Source organism: Rhopalosiphum padi, chromosome 4, assembly GCF_020882245.1.
Source record: "Rhopalosiphum padi isolate XX-2018 chromosome 4, ASM2088224v1, whole genome shotgun sequence".
NCBI lineage: Eukaryota > Metazoa > Arthropoda > Insecta > Hemiptera > Aphididae > Rhopalosiphum > Rhopalosiphum padi.
In genome coordinates, this window is record NC_083600.1 from 15,111,814 (window position 1) to 15,132,844 (window position 21,031).

Here is a 21,031-nt window from a genome sequence, read left to right on the forward strand (position 1 = left end):
GTTGTGGAAGATGATTTAAATTCTGATGGACCCTTGCCCCCGCCATTTAAGTATGGTCGTGAGAAATAAATACTAGGCCGTTAAAAAATAATAAAATCGTAACACAATTTTTTAGGTTTTAAAATATACATATAAGTGAATCGGGGTAAAATTAAACCTCGCGTAAGAATGTTTTTTTTATATATATATCTACAGTATGAATATTGGTGATTCGCGCGTAATCGTAATGTCGTTATGTTTACTAATGATGTTATTAAATTTAATTTATTGGTAGTGACTGTATCAAATGTACCAATAGTAAAATGAAACCGTCGAAACCTTAAATATTTACTAAGTTATTGGTTGGTTTAAGCCTAATAGACAATGCAAAACATTTTGTTATCGTAGGATAAAATAATTCTCAAAATAAAAAAAATGTACATTCTAGTTACGCTAAAATCACTTAAAAATTTTTTTCGGAGTGTTTTGGGAGCGGTATATACACAACTATAGTAATATAATATATATACACAAGGATTAAGGCAACGAGTTTTTTTTATCTTTCGTCCTAATGCGTTCCGGCGGATAGGACAGCCGCTGAAATGTATTTTTTTTAAAGTTTTTCTCACTTGCTGTAGCGTAAAAATGTCAGATTTATGTACGCTTTTAATACGGCGATGACAGTTTCGAAAAACGACGATTTTTTATGTTTCGTAATAGCCTGAGGAATCCACCCGGTTCGCGGTCACGGCGTATAATATAATGTTTATGATTACCGAGGAAAACTGTTTTGGAGAACGGTCTACGCACTATATTCCACGATGTGTGCATGCCTATACCTCGAAATAAATGATTTGTAGTCGTATATACGTTATACACGATCTACTGTATTATAGTTATAACTTATAACCTTAAGCTGTCCCAGCTACATAGTCGTCTGTCGTGTCATGTTCAATAGTTGAGATCTGTCCAACTCTAGAAATCTCCTGGTATATCATGGTTATTGGTTAGTGACTAATACCATTATTGCATAGGATAATCAGAATACGATAAAAAGGCACACAGCGTTACTGTGGCCTTGACTTTGACTATTTCGCAGAATAGAAAACATAATCCGCAAGACAGCTTGAATGCTTGATGGAAAACAATTTAATATAAACAATGTCAATTCCGCACTACCACGGCGAGACGACCATAAGTTTAAACGATCATTGTGGTAATAATAAAAAAAAAACGCGACCAGCATAACATTTTCAAAGTATTGAATTTACTCCGTGATGATGTCTTTTAAGTCTATTATCGGGTATAGATGTGTGCCTTCGACTGATGACGCCCACCGAAACGTTTCGAATTTAAAACGCTTATTATAATATTATACAGAACTACATACAAGTATATTATAGAAAAAGGGCATATATAGGACTATATGTATTCCTAATATATAATATCATACGATTTATTTCGTGCGTAGAGTTTTTTTTATGCCGATGGTCTTTTTGGTAGATTTTCTTACTCAATAGCCTAACCTCGAAATTACTTCTATATTTTGCGAAACGTTAAAAAATCATTGTAAATAAAAAACGAAATTAAATTGCTTACTAATATTTTTAAGGATTTCGTTTATTTATGTATAGTACCCGTACAACCATTGTTCCTAAGAGAAATATTTTTCTGAAAACTTGGGTTTAAAATGTGTAACATTTTTGCGAAACAAGTATAGTTGGATACATGAAATCAAAAGCATTCTAATCTAAAATCCAAAATATTACGTCATTTTTTTTTTCAAAAACCGATCAAAAGACAAACGCATTGCCATGGCCGTGTACAATGTACAAATTTTTAAATATCACAGATTGCTTACATTTACTATCACATTGAATATAAACAATAAATTAGTATACGCTTAGTTACGGTAAAAATGAAAAATGAACGGTTGCACACGTGGTATTTTGTAATTTTATTTTTTCAAGACGGTATTGCGTGCTTACGGAATTCACAAAAACTGTTATTCCCTTGATAATTTATTCATTATAATATTTACTTATACGTTTGTTTTCATTTTTGAATTGTTGAACGAGATTGCGCATGCTGGCTGTATATTGTATGTACCGTATATACAATAAATATTATACAATATTATACAGTGAGTAGTGTGGAAGGATTTCTAAATGAAAATAATGATCTTGCACACATATGTAGGTACGGCACAGATTTATACTATAGTAATAAATACGGTATGTCTTCAGTCTTTAGATAGTTTTTCTGTTTACTCGAATATTTTTAAAGGAAACACAATTTTTAACACTTTAAATGATCGCGTTTTTTAACGAAAATGATAATAAAAAATACATAGTATCACTGAAAAATGACATCACGTAGCATAGACTATGATAATAATTTAAAAACGAGAAATGAAATTTAAAATATGATCAGACTATAACTAAAAATAAGTTAAGCTATTAAAATGAAAATTCCTTTGAAAAGTTATAAATGAATGTATTTTGTTCGTCATCTTGTAAATTATTTTAGTCCTTATTAAAATATGCGTTACACGTATGCTTTTATTAAAAGTTTGGAAAACAATGAAACAGCAATAATACAATATGTATATATACATAATTCGATGTGCCCGCTGGCAGTGGTCAATAAAGTATGAGGCATTATAACATAATATTATATCATATTTACCACGTGCCGAGAGGATGTTTTCAAAAGTGCATTAAAAATCCCACAATAACCAGTGTTGGACTGACGTCTTATTATGATATATATACACTGCAAGCTCTTGCGCGTCCGGGGTCGTTATCGCCTACAACGCTGATGAATATTTATATGGCGGTCGTGTAGTGCGCGGTATGTAATTTGATTTATGGGCCATCAAAAAATATAAATTTTACATTTTCGTTTCTGTTTTTTAATTAGTTTGTTCCTCCCCGAAGAATGCATTTGACCTAACAAGTTATGGACATCGCAAGCGGGACTTGACAACGCCGTATAACGTATTATTGCCGTGTACATATTATACGCATTATACGCAGTTGTATAATTATGGCCTCCTGTGTGATTCTATTGTTTGTTTCCACGCATGTATATTCGTAAAGTATAATACACAGTGATTCAAAAGTCTTCATTCGAATATGAATTTACATAGCTTAGTAACCTAATGGTTGAATTGATTACAGGAAAACAATCTATATAACATATAGGTAAATATTGTAAACAGTGTAAATATAAGATGGTCAAGTTTATTTTTGTTACTGATAAACAAATTTTTTGAGGACTTGTAGAGGGTACCTAATCCCCGCATTGGATATTATTTTGTAACTTAATTATTATTGTTATAATTATTTAGAACTTGATTATTTGATTATTTTAAGAATATTTTTTACTTAACTCCACCATTATAATTTTCCTTTTTTATTTTAGTAAATATGAAACTTTTTAATTTGATGAAGACTTTTTAATCATTTTGTACACAATAATACATTGTAGACGTGACTAGCGAGAGAATACAAATACCCGCTAGAGCTTTTTCCGTGTTCCGGCAATACAAATAATATAGATAATACTATAAACGTTTCATGTATAATATAATATATATACAAAGACGGACCAAGTCGAAAAGCGTGTGGTCCATATACATGTATACATGGGCGTAGGTATATAGAATACGCGCGTTTGGCGCTGAGTAAAGAAAAATGTAAATATTTGTCTACGTTTGGTTTGGCATGTTCCGCGTGTGTTGTAGAAGTTAGAATCATGTTATTTGACAAAGCTTATAAAAATAATATGCAACAACACGGCCGTTCAAATCGTAAATATAAAATAAAAGTTTAATATACGTTTGCCCGTAGAAGAAAAACGAATGTACAATACAGTTCTAAGAAAGTGAATTATTAAAGTATAGTATAGCTGTAATATTATAGTTGTATATATACACGCGTTATATACATGTGTTTATACTTATATGCGTAGATAATTTAAAATCATTAGTTTGTGCCACTTTTTTTTCATCAGATGACCCAAACGAATATAATATTTAAATGTACCTGCCATATAATGTAAGTGTGTGCGTACGTAATAAAAAAAAACTTATACTGTCATACCGAACTAAAATATATATAATATATATACGTATATACTATGTATGTATAACCAAGCTAATATTATTACGTATAATACTATTGTATTACGTTTTGTACATTTCGGAAAGTTTAGGCCAACTTATAATAATCGTTACGTTGAGCTTAGGCAAATTTGAAAACCAGCTTAGATATAGTAATAACAACGATTATATAATAAAGTATAGCACGTCGATACAGAATTTCTGAACTCAAGCGAATAATATTACAGCATGGGCTCGTGTAGTCGTGTATTATATTGTTATGACGTGCCAAATTGTGTTCATGGCTTTTTACGTAATACGTTTACACGACGGGTTTGAAGTGACATTCAGAAATTCATGTACGTACACTATTATTGTATACATATATAAATAAATATATATTTACACTGTTGGCCAAACCAACAAAATATTTAATATACTTTAAATAAAAAAAAAACTTTCCATAACCCATGCGATTGATAAAAAAAAATTGCCATTATTCGTAGGTACGCATCAACGACAATCATTTTTTTACAATAAATTGTTGTTAGTGGTTAAAATTTAAGGAAATTTTTTTTTAGTGAACCAAACACAACAGAAAAAAATATAAATAAATGAAAAATAATAAAACGACATGAGATTTTAAAGGTATATATACCAAGTCTATGGTCGGGGCAGCTCTCTCGCGTCTCATTAAATTCCTTGAAACATTTACAGAGCACAATAATGTTATTTACAATGAAAACTACTTATATAAATTAATGTATTTTTTTATTTATATATTTATGTATAATATATATACATATAGAATATATATAAATATTATATATAAATATCAAAACGAATTTTTTAAAACAAACATGATTTGTTTTAGATAAGTAAATATATTTATTTTACTATCTAACTAATTTTGAACACATCACACAGTAACATTTTAAATTTAAAAGAAAAGCAAACTGTTACCAATATATAGTTTTTTTTTCTAAAAAAATTATAACAAAAAAAAATATATATATTTATATCAAACATGTATATAGTACTTCACAGCAATACCTGTACTAAAAAGAAAAAAACACCCACATATCCGAGAAAATAAAACAAACACATTATATAATATATACACACATTCATGTACATATTGTGAATCTTTCTGTTTTACTAGATTGGATAAATATGAAACTTATCACTTTACTCGATATAAAACACATTAACGTTATATATTATATAATAACGTTTTGTTTATCAAATATAGATACGTCAATGTCTGCTTTGGAAGCTGGATGGCATGTTGTCTGTTAAATTTAGGTTTGACGTTTATAAAGGAAATTAAAAAAAAAAAAAACAAAAATAAAACAAAAACAACAATAATAATAACAACATATAAACAAAAGTGAAAAATACGAAATAATAATAATGATAATATAGTAAAAATATTTATCTCATTTTACTAATAAATAAGCGCAACGTTTTAAATTAAACTATTGTACAGGAAAAAAATGTTCACTAACGACTTCTACTTACACTTTAATTAACTTTATTAAAATAAACAAAATAAGGAAGGAAACAATAATATTATGTTACTGAAAATTACATCGCAAGCCATCTGATAACGCTAATTTATTATATAAAATATTCTATAATTGATATATTATATTATGTATATACTGCAGGCCATTAATTTTAATTAAATTATAATAATGCATCATATGTATTTGTAAAAAAAACACACAAATTTTTAGAAAACATATACCATTATATAAATTATGCAAAATAAAAATTTGGTACTACTGGGTTTCCAACTGAATCAAATTATGATGCTATCGTCTACCATAAAGATTCCATATAATTAGGTACAATATAGTAATATTTAAGTTTATTATATTTTAATAATTGCTATCCGAATGTGGAGCATAACATCATCGTAATTGATTTAATATCGTGAAATATTAAATATAATATGGTTATGTGGTAAGCTAAGTACCTTTACTCATAAACTACACTAAGTCGGTGGTTTCCACTCGTGACAAATTGGCACCATCCTTTGATGACAAAGAAAACTCATTATTCAGATATAAATCGAAAATTAAATGTATAGGTATATAAACCGTATAAAACAAGACTTGAATTGACACGTTATACATTGAAGGCGGTAATAAGATTAAAACAAAATTTACCGACAAAATATACATCGAAATATATTAAAACTGATTACAATGTTCACTTCAAATCATTATCTTCTTGTACCCCACTTCTTCACAATAACTCTACTCAACACAAGGTATTGTAGTATTTATTTTATATGGCCTTAGGTATAATACTTTTGTCATTTCGTTCATTAGTGTGCATAGCTTTATAATAATATTATATTAAATCGTGTTAGTTAAATAATAATTACTGTACGATTAAAATATAAAGATGATTGTTACTTATATTATAATAAAGATGATTCCAATTTATGGTGATGGTTTATATATACTTAAGATTATAAAATATATAAAAAAAAAAACATGCAGCACCCTGAAGAAATCCACCTGAGGGTCTGTGATGTATACACATCAATACAATGAAACATGGATGATAATATGTGTACATTAACTCGATATTATTTATCATGTTGACATTATAATATAATATTAAATATGTAGATGACTATATTTGTATACATAAAAGCGAATTGCGTGTTTTTATTTCGTTTGAGAGATGATAGTGTATGGTGTGTGTGGTTACAGTTGCGTATAGCACGCCGGATAATAGATCATCTGAATTATGAATCTACTAAACTCACTACTCAGTGGTCAATGTTTTTACCGCAACTGAGCTTGTTTTCAAGACGATTACGATTATGATGATTATTACTTATTTCGTTTTAATGTAGGCAGGCACATCTGTAAGTGCGTACGCTTAGGAAATAAGTTTATTGAGATTTGAAAGTTCAAATTAACTGGAGTGAAAAGATAGAGAAATAAAAATTAAATAATGTTTTTGGCTTTTTGTGTGTACCTATATGAAAAAGTTTATAAATCACTCAGTTTTGGTTAAAAATCATTGATTTTCACGTTGCGTCGATCATAATGCAGATGCGCTAGAATCAGCGTTTAGACGACAACACCAACAACAACGACAACATCAAAATCAACTTCAACGACAACAATAACAACAACAACAACAACAACAACGACACCATACCATCATACAATTATTATTATTATTATTATTATTATTGGGCTGTTGTCGATTTCGTATATCAACACTTACTTAGTCGTTTAATGAGGTTGATGAACGCTTGGTTGTTCGATCGATTATGTCTCGGGTCCCTTTGGCTGTATTTGATGTTGGGCACGGACAAGAGTCGGGCGTCCCGCGACGACCCCGCTGTCAGGTTGCCCTGCTTGTCCAGTGACGTTCGTTTCCGGTGCTCTTTGGTAGACCGTGGGGGTTTAATGGGCTTGCCATCGCGGTCAAACAGCTTAAGCTCCGTGGGCCTGGTGGCCGCGGCCGAAGCAGACGATTGATCAACAGCCTGCGACAGCGTGCTACCACCGTCCGGCCGATGTTCTTGACCATCGGTTTCGGTTATGATTTGAGGTAGACCGGTGGTAGTGGTGGTCGTGGTCGTGGCGGTCGTGGATACCGTGCCGATGTTTCCGACTTCATCGGTTTCCGGTTGTTCACCGCCACCGCTGCCGTAGAAGGTGGACGCCTTGTTTTTGGCTGGCGTCGCGTTGAACGTGTTCTTCAGTCTCAAATCGACGCGACTCAGCTGTTTCTTCAAGCCCCGCCACGAGTGACTGGTCCGACGGCCGTTTCCTTTGACCGGCGCAGGGGTGGCCGGTTCCGAAGACGCAGTAACCGTCGGTGGCGTCGGCTGCAGGGGTGGTTCTCCAGGTTCCGCCAGTTCCTCGGGTTCCGGCGCAGCGGCCGGTATTAGGACGAGCGCCTCTTCCGCCCGCTCGGTCGTGTCGTCCAGCCAATCGGCGGGATTCAGTGATACCTGGCTTGAGTACACGTCCACCGGGCTCAAGGCCAGTTTGCAGAGTTCTTCCAGTTCCTCGGCTTCGTCTTCGAGGCCCTTCAAATGTGGAAAGTTTTCAACTGCGTCCAACCGATCGCGTTATAGACGCGAATGATGAAAAACGACGTCACGTGTACATTATATTTTATCCCACCGTGTTTCGTGTAGTTTAAGCGGATCGGGCGGGTTGGTGGGCGGACGGGTGGAGGTCGATCGATTAAACCACATAACCCTCTCCCGTCCGTCCACGCACACTAGCCGCCCGATCGCCCGCCCCACACACACACTCACGACGCCCGTCCAAACGTTTCTCATTTCGTTTTCGTGAACACTTGGATTTGTCGGTCGAAAAAATTTAGTGTTTCGCAATCGCAAATCGTATTATACAATATTATTAATGTCATATATGGGTATTATAATGTCCACCTGCACATACGATTCATAAATACAACGGAATATTGGTAGCCGTAATGGTTCGAAATGTTAAGAAAAATGAATTCAGTGTATATAAGTCAAAATTTAATTTGTTATTGGAACTAGTCATGAATACATTAAGTATACAACGAGTTAACGAATAATATATCGTAAACATTTATTACCTATTTTACACCGTTATTTAATATTGTGTGTTGGTAGTTAACGACTTTAAAGGGCGTTTTTATGATTATCAGTTTAAATACTTTATTATTATAACACACATGACCCGGAATAATTACATGATTTAATTACTGGTCAATTAAATTATTAATAATTTAATTCAAGTTTTTATAGGTGATTTTAGTGAACAGTGATGTGTATAATTTAAATTTAATATAGTAAAGCTGTCCTTATTATACATAGTAAATATTTAAACCAACTCATCGCAAAATATTGCAGTGAAATATTTTTGATCTGTTAATCTGTAAAGGCTACAAAAATTAGGCAGATATCATGGCATTTGTAAAATAATTATTCTCAAGTTTGAGGTTTTTCTCTTAATAGCACTTAACTATTTTTTATGCATATACTTTAATTGTTATAATACCATTAAGTTCAGTTATTGTAAATTTGTTAAATCATACGTAAAAACTGTAATTATACCCCTACCTATTAATTTAATAAAGTGATATTTTTATATGATAAAGGATTATGTATTATAAATAACACAATGCAAAACTTTTTATCTGAATATTGTCAATCAGTACGATGCGTTTTACATTATATAAAAACCATTCAATAAATGTATATGTTTTACATAAAAAAAATTAGTGTCTTAAAGCCGATCAGTGTAAGACTAAGGAAATGAGTAGAATAAACTTTATTTGTATCATTTTTTTATTTTTTAATTAATTTGTGGAATCTAACGAATAAAAGTGGATACTAAATGAGCATAATTTTGAGAAAATATGTCACATAAAATTTAGTTAAAAAGTTTGAATAATTAATGTATTTTTTACATAGAAAGACAGATGAAAAAATATTGGTGGTTACAAAACTTTTAATATTAATTCAAGCCAACAGATTCGTGCAAAAAATTATTTCTGACATGAAACTCTGGAAAACATTACGTTTAAGGATTCACGTAGGATAAAGAAGTTTTTTTTCATAGAATATATATTATAAATAATTTTTTTTATAATCACAGAGATTAAAACTTGGTTAGAACAGTTTACATTACACGTGAGTAGAGTTTTGAAATGTTAAAGTAATTTTTATCATGGTAAATGGAACATAAATGGAAAATGCATTAATATAAATATTTGATTTTTTTGTGCATATTGGGTTACATAATGAGTCATTTAATATATTATAGTGTAAGAAATGGACGAAGTATTAGTATAGACGGAATAATTCACTATTTATATAAATTATATTATTTATAAATATGGTATGAGCTTCGCGTATTTTAGATTTCACTGTAATTTCTATGCAGTATATTTAGAATGTTTTTTTTGCAGTAATCTTTATTGTGCGGCTGTCACTTCTCAAGCAGATTATACCGAACCCACGAGAAGAAAACTTCCTACTTGTTTTCCAGAAGCGGTGACTTTGTATTAAAACAAAATCGAATTAATCACAACTTGTTAGACTATAATGTTCTTATCGATATTCTTAACTCGTCTTGCATTACACTGTAACCGCCCTTGTGCAAAATTAATTTTATGTAAAAATAAATAGTTCTATGCGGATAATCGAAAATGTTCAATCATGATTGACAGTTTTGACGTTAATGATGATGGATTAAGCAAAAACAAAATAATAATAATAAAAAAAAAATTAAAAAAAAAGACTGTGTGTTGTGTTCATCATTATTATTATTATTATAAATCTACGATAATGTCCTACCTGTCAGTATACAGGGCGCAGGGGTCACCATACACAAATTGTATATATTATATAAAAACCGCGTACTTCATAAAGATAAAAATGTTTAATGTTTATATACGACAAGATATTTTTTGAAGTATAATATTATATCAGTTCTTCACGACTAGTTTACGTATGTTGACGACTATTGGGCACGTGTCTGGTGCCTATACGTATAATAGTATTACTATCATTATCATAATTACATACGTTAGTGTTGAATATTTGCCGATACGCATGTAGGTGCGCCTCAGGTTCACCCTGTATACACTTATATAGAAAACCTCGAACGCTCGAAACGATATCTTGAAAACTTTATATGGTAATAATATATTATAATTTATGTATTAATGTGTATACTGTATAGGTGTATAAATATAATGCGAAATCGCGCAGGTATATAATCGTCTGTTGGAAAATTACGTCAAAGCCGGCGGACATGAAACCTAGTCGGCAAAGTGTATTGCACATAAATTGATAAAATATAGGTACAGCATTAGGAAGATGTCTTGTGTTATCGTTTAGACAGAATTGCGTTCGAATCGAATGTCCTGGGTAAATATTATCTATAATTCATTTTTTTCGATACAGTGCGCTTTATTTTATTTTTTATTGTTTGTGCACGATGGAAAAATTGAATCGAAGCAAAAATATATTACCTGATCGATACTGGGGGACCGACATCGTTCGCCGTCGCTGGTCTCGCTCAAAGCGGTTGTTCGTTTTGGCGACCTGGGAGCTCTTTGGTATGGGTCCGCACTGCCGTACATGTCGGCAGTGCTGATGTTTAAGAGAACACATTTTTGTATAAAGTCTACTATCACAATACCATTATCCAGACCGTAGGCGAGCCTGCAAAAAGCGATGATATAATATTATATACAGGTACATAGAATGGTACTTATATCATAAACCAGGCGATATCAAAGAATATTCAAAGAATTTTTCAATTATTATTTTTTCAAACGTTAAAGAACATAATATTTTACATCCTTCCGAGATTAGTAGTATTTGTTCTGGCAATTTAAAAATTCCTTGTATTTTGTAAGATAATGCCTGGTTCTACAAGATAGAAAAATCTGATATTATGCCGAAAACAGGTAATTATAAAATGTTGGTGTAAGTATATTATATATTATATTTTACTTCGATATTGTACAGAGCGATTAACCAAGAATGCTACTCTCCATTTTTTTTTTTATAACAATAAATGTATAAAAAGACTATATTTTTAATTATTTAAATAATTTATACCACTTATGGCAAAACAAACTTATTTTTCAAATAAAAACATCTTTTTTTTGTATAAATTATTAAGCAGATGATTTTTGAAAATGTTGAGTGAAACAAAATTCAAACGAGTAGTTTCTGTATTACTATAATATGTAATATATGTATATTTAGAAAATAAATGTTTATTTGATTTTTGAGAACATTTCTGCAGTAGTTTAGTAGCTAATGTTATTGTTCCTATGTGTACTTAAGTGATGTTTTTGTGATCATGCCTAGACTCGAGTGTTTTGTAAATTTATCTATCGACTGTGTATGTGTATAGTATACACTATATAAGACCTAATATGCTATCATTATTATCTGTATATCTGGTTTTTGATATGACTTACTAATGATAAAATTGACTTAAAAATTTGTGGATAATATCAATAAAAAAAAATAAAAACGAAAAAGCTGAAGAAAACTAATCGAGTGGTGTGTACTATAGATTTCATACTAAGTATAAAAAAACAATGTAATGGTTTATTAGTTGAAATTAACTATGCATAATATATTTTTTTAATTGATCTACGAAAATTAAATATTCTTAATGGACGAAAAAATCTGCAAAAATGTTTCAATGAGAAAATAAGAACAAATAATACTTATAATATTTTTAATTTGATAATATTATGTATTAGCATTACCTTTGAACATTGATTAAAAATATCTAATAGTAAAGCTAATAATTAAAATAATAATAATAATTGCCATTGTCACCGTTCCTCCATTATACTCCATACTTTTTCATAAACCTAGATTATTGTTAGTGTACCCAATATTAAATAACTCAAAAACTTTTCTTTCAAATTCGTAAATAGATACATAATAATTCAAAACAAAAACTATCTGTTTCATAATTTACAGTATAAAAATCCAAATATTTAGAAATATGGATCTTAAGTATATTTAACAGTTCTAAAAACCAGAATTTGAATTAATCCATTATTAAAGGAAAAATGGGGGGTGGTGTATGTTTGGTAAATAACCCTGTACATTACGTCTGCAGTTACAGTGGTGAACACAAAGTGTTCACCATATGGATATAGGGCGTATAAAGCTCTCTAGATTATTCACTCGACGACCCTATCCCGCCCAGCAATACAAATCCGATGCGATTTATCGTATCTGCAATGAATATTAACCACCAATATATAGCATATTTATAATTACATTATTGTGACCATTATAAAATAAAATACGTATTATATTTATATGACCTAGATGTCAAAACGCCCAACCTACGATCATTTTAAGTGGTATCAGTCAAACGACATGATCGTATTATTTTTCCCGTAGTGGTGTATCACTGGTTAACTGGGCATCACCCTTTTTTGCTGAAAAAGATAATCCCTTCTAGGTCAGAAAAATGTCTATAGAAATTTACATCAAATGTTTTTTATGAAGTGCTTAATATTAAGCATATCTATAAAATAATTATAACTTGTGTTTATTTTTTAATGTAATAATAATTAAAAATAAATAAATCATACATTTTTTGAAATCAACAATATATAATTTATTGCGATTTAAATTGTTATATAAATGACTGTCAAAACATAATATACTATATTAAAGTCGAATATTCATAAGAATAATTTAAGTTATTAAAAATAGGTATTATAATAGCGAAGATTTCTTCCATAGTATATTACCACAACTATGGAAAAATATGAATAATTGATCGATGGTTTCTTACCATCGCTAAATAAAGACCACATCCCATCTTAAATCTAACTTTTAGTCTACATGATAACACTATTGTTATATTATAAACGGAACAGTACATAGCATCGTTTCCCAAAGTGTGTCGGCGGGACCACAGGATTCCGTCAGATGTATGTGATTATTTAGGAAATTATTTTATATTATATTTGGATTATTTACATTATTAAAAATTATTATTTTATATTATACTATATAGTAAAGGTACTCACAGTCCGTACGATGAATTAATCGTGAGGGCGGTAATCTGACCAGGTGGTTCGCCATTGGTGGAGGGCGTCACGCACGCCAGACATGCTTGGAAGCCGGGTGGTTTCTTCTGAGGCCCGGTTCGGACCTTGACCAGCGCGGAACTATCGTCGGACGCGCCCGGCGGTTTCGATGGCGCTTCTTCCGGTGAGCTCTCGGCGGCCTCGTCCAGACTCTCCGAGTATATCGGTATTTCAAGCGTCTGAAAAACACAACCACAGCGATGAAGATATTATGCGAATGTGATTAATAGTGTTATCAACAGGGGAGGTCTAATAATCTTGTCCAACGACGTATAGATAATACTGTGATAATTTTAAAAAATCGTCCAAACGGTAATATGGTTATGATATTGGTATAATCCGTTGTGCCCATTCGATAATATTGCTTTCGGTTGTACCAAATAGTATTTTTGTCTAAAATATTAAATCTGTAGACGGATAAAGAACATGAGTTTTGTAATAATTTGTTATGCATAACACAAATCATGACGGTTAATGTTGGTGTATCGTAGCTCTTAATACATAAAATTATCATCAGAACCCAAATTTGCATATATATTTTATGTTTTAATGGAACAGACTCGACGTGTTTCGAGCACACACGATTTTAGTGTTGGAACTTTTTATGGGATTTTTGGAGTTATTGATTTTGTTTTTAAATATTTTTTTCATTTCTCGAGTGATTAAAAAATATAAAAAAAAAATTGAAACGTGATCCAGTTTTAAAAATAAAAATAAATATTTTTTGTATACTACATCACGTAATTGCACTATATTTTATTCACTTGAGTCTGACACAATATACAATCAACAATAAGACTGAATTCAGTCTTGACATTGTCTTAATCATTGGGTCTCCGTGCTATTCGTCAATATTTTAATTACATATATAGGAAAATAATGGTTACAAATGCATTCATCGTTTCACGATTATTTGTTGGTTTTTTATAGAGCATTCTACAAATACAGGCTCTAATTATTACAGTTCATATTCTGTTAGCGTACGGAAATGTCACGGTTTTACATGTTATTATGTTTATTATTCACATCGCGGATCATGATATTACAGAGATCAATACAATACTTCAATTGATGAAATCGGCATTCTATAGTCGACTGACGAACTGTGTCCGGGTTGTACGTGATTATTTATTACCTACACATATTATTATAATAGTCGATGGGAAAAAGTCAACGTTTGTTTGAGCTATATTAATATTTTATTTATCTCTCGCGGATTTGAGATAAAATTGTTTACGTTAAAATCCAATTAAATTTGTTAAAAATAAAAAAAATATTAGGTATTATTTCACAGTTTTTGATCATCATTATTTTATTATTTAAATCTTGAAAATGTGTCATAAAAAGTAAGTAAATTTGGTGTTAAAAATTTATATGGCAATGGTTAAACATTTAAATCCATAAGTAAATAAATTATAGTCGAGTTATACTAATTATTAAATCAGAAAATTTATAAGCTGTTTTAAATTACATTAGTAACATATCAAATTAACTTAAATGGCAAGAAAATGTTAAGAAAACGTTTATATTTTATAAAGTTGTGCGAACAATGAACGTATACTGAATGTAGATGAATAATATATCGTTACATGTTACATTTGATAAAAACACATATGACGTATGAAAATATGTATTTTTAATTTATTATTAATTGATTATTATCATTAAACAGAAAATAACATTATTTAAAATAACTATATACATGGTGAAGCATGCTCACAGCTCATTCTTTCTGTAATAATGCAGTTACTCAAAACCTTATTTTTATAATTTTCAAAATATAAGTAAAATATTAATTATGTAGAAGATACAAATTTGATACGTCAAAATCAAAATTTAACGTAGTAGTTTTTCAATTATTCAATTTTGTGTATTTTATAGGATAATAAATCTATAATAATTTAATTAATTTTTAACATTTATTATTCGTAAAAATTACGTATGTTTAAATAAATACTAGATAATATAATATCTATTATATATTTTTGAAAAAAATAATTTAAGGACTATTATTCTTAGAATAAACATTTTAAAAACAACGAAGGTACTTGTTTGAATTTTTAATTGAGTATGAAAACATTTTTTAAATAATTTATAGAAAAAAGGGGGTTCTAGTTAAAAATCCAAACATCTCAACAATGTGATAATATGATTTTTAAATAATATATTATATATAAACTTTAAATGATCTATCAAGTAATCAATAAAATAATTTATAGAATATTAAAAGCGTGGTAGTACCTATCTACTTCAAAGTTTTTTAATTATTATAATATGCAATTATGATTAACGATAAGTGAGTATATTATAGACAATAAATAAATAAATAATATTTGATTATACTTGTAAAGTAAATTGATTTTTTATAATTACGTAACTCAGCCAAACGCTCTAGTAAGACCCATAATATATAAATATCTAAAAAATTATGTCAGAATTTAAATTTTTAAAATAAAATTTACTTTTAGTAATATTTTTTAACTTATATTCTAAAACTTATTTGTTAATCTGTAATTGTTTTGTAACTGCAATTTAAACGTATAAGGTAATTAAAATAAATAGTATTGCGTACAAAATAATTTAGTTTTAATATTACTTAAGCTAGTCCAACTAGGGTTAATTTAAATGTATTATTTTATGTTTATTAAAAAAAAAAAATTTATTATTATAACAATGCAAGTATTTTTTTTTAATTTATAAAATATATATAATTTATTTAAAATAGAGACTTCTGAAACAACATACATGTGTTATTGTTTACCTAGCTCTAAAACAAATATAATGTATCATTAAATTATGTAAAGGTATTGTTAAAATTAATTAATTTTGATTTCAATTAAGAATACTTAAAGCTGAATAATTATTAAATAATATTTAAATAAAATACGTGTAGTATCTAAAATATATTTTACTCGTCTGGTTACTGTCCATGTTCTACAATATTCAATTTTAAATAGTTTCTTTAAAAAAAATAAAGGAGTGTAAATAGTATTCTGATGTAACACAGTATCTTTTTTTTTCAGTGAATTATTATCTAATATTAAGATCACTATAGTATTTTAATTAAGAATGTTTACCAAGAAATCTTGAAATGTAGTTTGTGTATGTACGGTTGTAATTATTTATGTAATACATCAGAAATCACTTGACATGTTCAACTCATACAAAACGGATCAATATGAACTATTTTAAGACTCAAAGAATAAAATGTGTTTTAGTAATGGGTTGACACTGAATATGAATATATATATATATATATATATATATATATATATAAATTATTATTCTCAACGTTTTTTGAGGTTATACTAAACTATATATCTACCATACATAACAACGCGTATATAAACAATACACTACATAACAGAATTATTGCACTTAAATCTGATATATAGCTTTATACAAATATCCGGTTCAGGTCTTTCCTTATTTGCATATAGTATATATTCTCTACCCTATTAGCTCTGTATACACTGTATATATTCTTCAAGCAAACATAATATATAATGTACACTTGACTACGGTCTATGTTTAGTACTACCGTGTTTAGCTGATGATCCGCAATGCCGTACAATATTTATGGCTTGTACATTTAGATAGTAAATATGTGATTAAAAAAGACTTAACGTCTTTGCATAGGTATAGAAAAGCAATTGCTTTAAGCGCGATTTATTTTTAAAAACGTCTTCGATACCTTTATAACATTATATAATAGGCCAGCCACCTAGGCGTAACGTGGTATATACCTACCTAAGTATATTATGTATACACTTAATACATAAGTAGGTATAGCGTACGTATTATAAAGTAGAGTTACTACTGTACCGTGTCAAATAGTATTGAATATATTCAACTTGTATAGGATATTTATGTTATTATATAATATAACGATATTATATTATATTATATTATATTACCGTGGTTTCGAACGTGGACTCAAGTTTGCGGAATTTGAATAACACGACGTACGACGAGATGCCGGCAACTGCTAATTTTCTGCTCTCCGGACAGAACGACAACAGTTGCACGGAAAATTGATCTTCGTCACCGCCTTCTGGTGACTTTGACCTGGCCTTTTCGAATACCTTGGCAGTTTTCAGTTTGTACAGTACTTGTAGACTGCCGGCACTCGCGTCCCAAAACCGAACGCTACCATCCGTGTGCCTGTAATGGTTCGATCGTTAACACATTAGCTACAGTACCTAGTAGGTATATGCTAATAACTCAAATCATATGCGTTATTATTGATATATATATATATGTATTATGATCGGTAAATTATGATTTTATAAATTCTAGTTGACGATAAATCTACGTAAAAATGACGTATACACTACGTGTAAAATTATTTCAGTTCCATAAAAATTGGACATTTATTAATAAGAATCATTTTTAAATTCAATAAGCAAACGGTTTGAAAGCCATTAAAAAAGTGTTATTTCATCCGCGTTCATCAACCACTCAGCAGAATAATAAATTAAAATTTATTTTAATTTGTCAATCTATTCCTCTCACGAATATCGTCACGAACTGTTGGACTTTCAACACTAACTTCTAAACACGTTATTATTTTTATTATGAAGTTCTATAAAATAATTTAAAAATATCGTGAATTCTGCTCTTTTCTTTAAATACGGTCCACTTACTGCAACATTTTTTTTCACGGTACTGAACAAACCTTTTTATTAGACATTCTTTAAGTTTTGAGTAATCCGATAAGCTCATTTTGTTATTCAATCGCTCTAAAATAATCACAACAGTAGCTGAAATAACCATGTATAATCGGATTACTTGGTCGTTTATTTTTGGTGGAAAAAAAATCGAAATATCAAGGGTCACAATAATTGTATTACTTTATAATACTGAAAGATAAATAACAATGTGTTTAATAAATAATTAATATATTATGATGATTTTTAGGGAATAATTAATATTTAAATCTTATCTTTAGGAAATTCGAGTTATTATAACTCTAAACTCTAGAGTCTCGATTGTTGAATATTATATAGGTACCTAATAATTGGCGTGAAATCTATACATTGATAATAAAAGTTATTTTTACGTAAGTATTATACTCCGACACAATAATGAAACATATACCTAATATTATGACGAAACGATGTAAAAACAACAATTTTTAAATCATATAATATTATATGTACCTACTTATTACCTACTTCCTTCTTGATAACGTCAATTGCTATAATATTTGCTCTTTCGATTTTTTTATTTAGTTTCTTTAAAATACAAACGATTTTTCGGAGCTCTTTTAATTTCTTTAGAATTTAAAAAGATAACAATAGGTTAGGCATTGTTCTATTGTTTTTTTTTATGTACTTATATAAAATCGATAAAATTAATTAAATTTCTTTTTTGTCCAATGTTATTCAAGTACGATCACAATATACATTTAATACGTACAAAAAAGTACAAAATGTTATTAAATAAAGACTAATGGTACGTACACTAAACAAACTTAGAACACTGTCGTCGAGCGAATTACATAAATGTAGGTAATTCCCGTAATCACCAATACAAACAGTATAAGCTATAAGCATCTATCAAATGTAATAATATTTTTATTTCTGGTCTACTCACCCAGTGAGAATAATCTCGTTGTAGCTGCAGGATGTTGGGCTCCACTCACCGCCAGCAATGGGCCACTTATTCTCGCTGTAGCCAGTCCGTTTAGATGCAGATCTCGAGCCGACCGAATAGAACGCCGGTATCAGGTCCGACGGACAATCGGCGATGTAATGGACGCACGAAACGGGTGACTCGTGAATGTCCATCGGATGTGGGTTCTCAAAACACGGGTATCCTGAACTGAGGAGGTCGATCAACACTAGATCGTTTTGCATGAGCACTGCTACGGCATACGGTTCTTGGACGTCTAACGTGACGGAAACCGAAACGATTAATGATTAATAATAGATAAAGCCAAGGCAATGAGGTAAATACACAATGGTGATGCTATGGTAATAAGTTTGAAGGCAAATATGGTGACGTAGACGCGGTAATCGTGCGTAGGAATAGCCATCCTTCATATACAAGGATATTTATAATAATTGAGATGGATTTCCGTCAGAAGCGTATAGTAGGCACGATCGATAGGTGCTAGGATATACACAATGCTCTAATTTATAAATGGTTATTTATCAGAACGTAGTCAAACTTAATCTCCCCCTAGGAATTTCTCAGATAAAGTTTTCTCTTTAATGCAATTTACTAATTTGTAATTCATTTAGGTACTTGTTATTTACTTATTTAAATTGTTCATTATAGTTTTTGATTATTACACATAACAAATAAATTATATTATAGTAAAATATAAATAATGAATTTCTAATTATATAAACAATAAAAACTTTGTGTACCAGATTATACCTATTACTAATTTTAATCTCAGTCAATAATTTAATTAAGCTATTGTTGCAAGTAATAATTTATTATTTTTAAATTTTTATTGTGTACATTGTAATAGGTGTATACATATTTTCAATGGTTAAATATTCTCTTGTTTTTCAATAAATATTAAACAAAAGGGATTCCTCAAGTTGTATAATAATATGATACCTATATTAGTATACGATATATTTTTGTTAAAAACTGATGAGGCACGTACTGAACATAGCAATATTAGCGTGTATACAACTAAGAGTAGTACAAAAACAGTGTTCATTCGGTATAACAATCTCTAGGTGATTTTAAATGTTATTTTTCTGTACAAATTATATTTCATTGATATTTTAAATATTTCTCTAATAAATAATATATACTATACACGTTATATTTCAATAATTTAATAGCAAGTACTAATGTTTACGATATTTTCTCGTAGAAATCGAACATTATTTAAAATTTAAATCCTCTGACTATTCACGACAATATCAGGGATTTTGCCGGTTGTCTATTGTCATAGGTTGAGTGAGTTAACCTTCGTGTTATAATACATTTTCCTCTGAGCGTATACACACTACCTACACACTATGTACAAATTATACATGGTTCTAATCCTTGCTGTATAGTCATCATAGTTGTATAATAATGGTTGTTATCATAATACAAAACTATTACAAAATTGTTATTAGTTAATAATTTATCTGTTATATTTAGTTCTAGATTAAATACATATATTTAATACATTATATTATCCAGTACTTACCTAAATAAGTAAGAGATTGAGAAGTTTACCAATGCTTTGTTTGTGATTTTAAAGTTAAATTAAGTAACTTAAATAAATCATAATTTTTTTGTTACAGATAATTTTAATTAATTCCTTAAAAATTGTATAACTTCTAAGCTTGCAACATTTTTTCA

General features: G+C 29.6%; 1 protein-coding gene across 4 annotated transcripts in view; it reads right to left on the reverse strand.

The window, feature by feature from the left end:
• The window catches only part of LOC132929325 (syntaxin-binding protein 5), a 136,424-nt gene that overhangs the window by 23,874 nt on the left and 91,519 nt on the right, over positions 1-21,031 (reverse strand). For 2 of the 4 annotated variants that reach the window (XM_060994605.1, XM_060994604.1), the window contains exons 9-13: positions 19,310-19,604; positions 17,629-17,875; positions 13,652-13,890; positions 11,102-11,294; positions 7,340-8,153 (exon numbers count right to left, since the gene is read on the reverse strand). In XM_060994605.1, coding sequence (XP_060850588.1) covers positions 7,340-8,153; positions 11,102-11,294; positions 13,652-13,890; positions 17,629-17,875; positions 19,310-19,604 — 1,788 coding nt within the window. Of the gene's footprint in view, positions 1-4,742; positions 4,786-7,339; positions 8,154-11,101; positions 11,295-13,651; positions 13,891-17,628; positions 17,876-19,309; positions 19,605-21,031 lie in introns of all 4 variants that reach the window. The other 2 variants (XM_060994607.1, XM_060994606.1) reach the window with 2 other exon arrangements.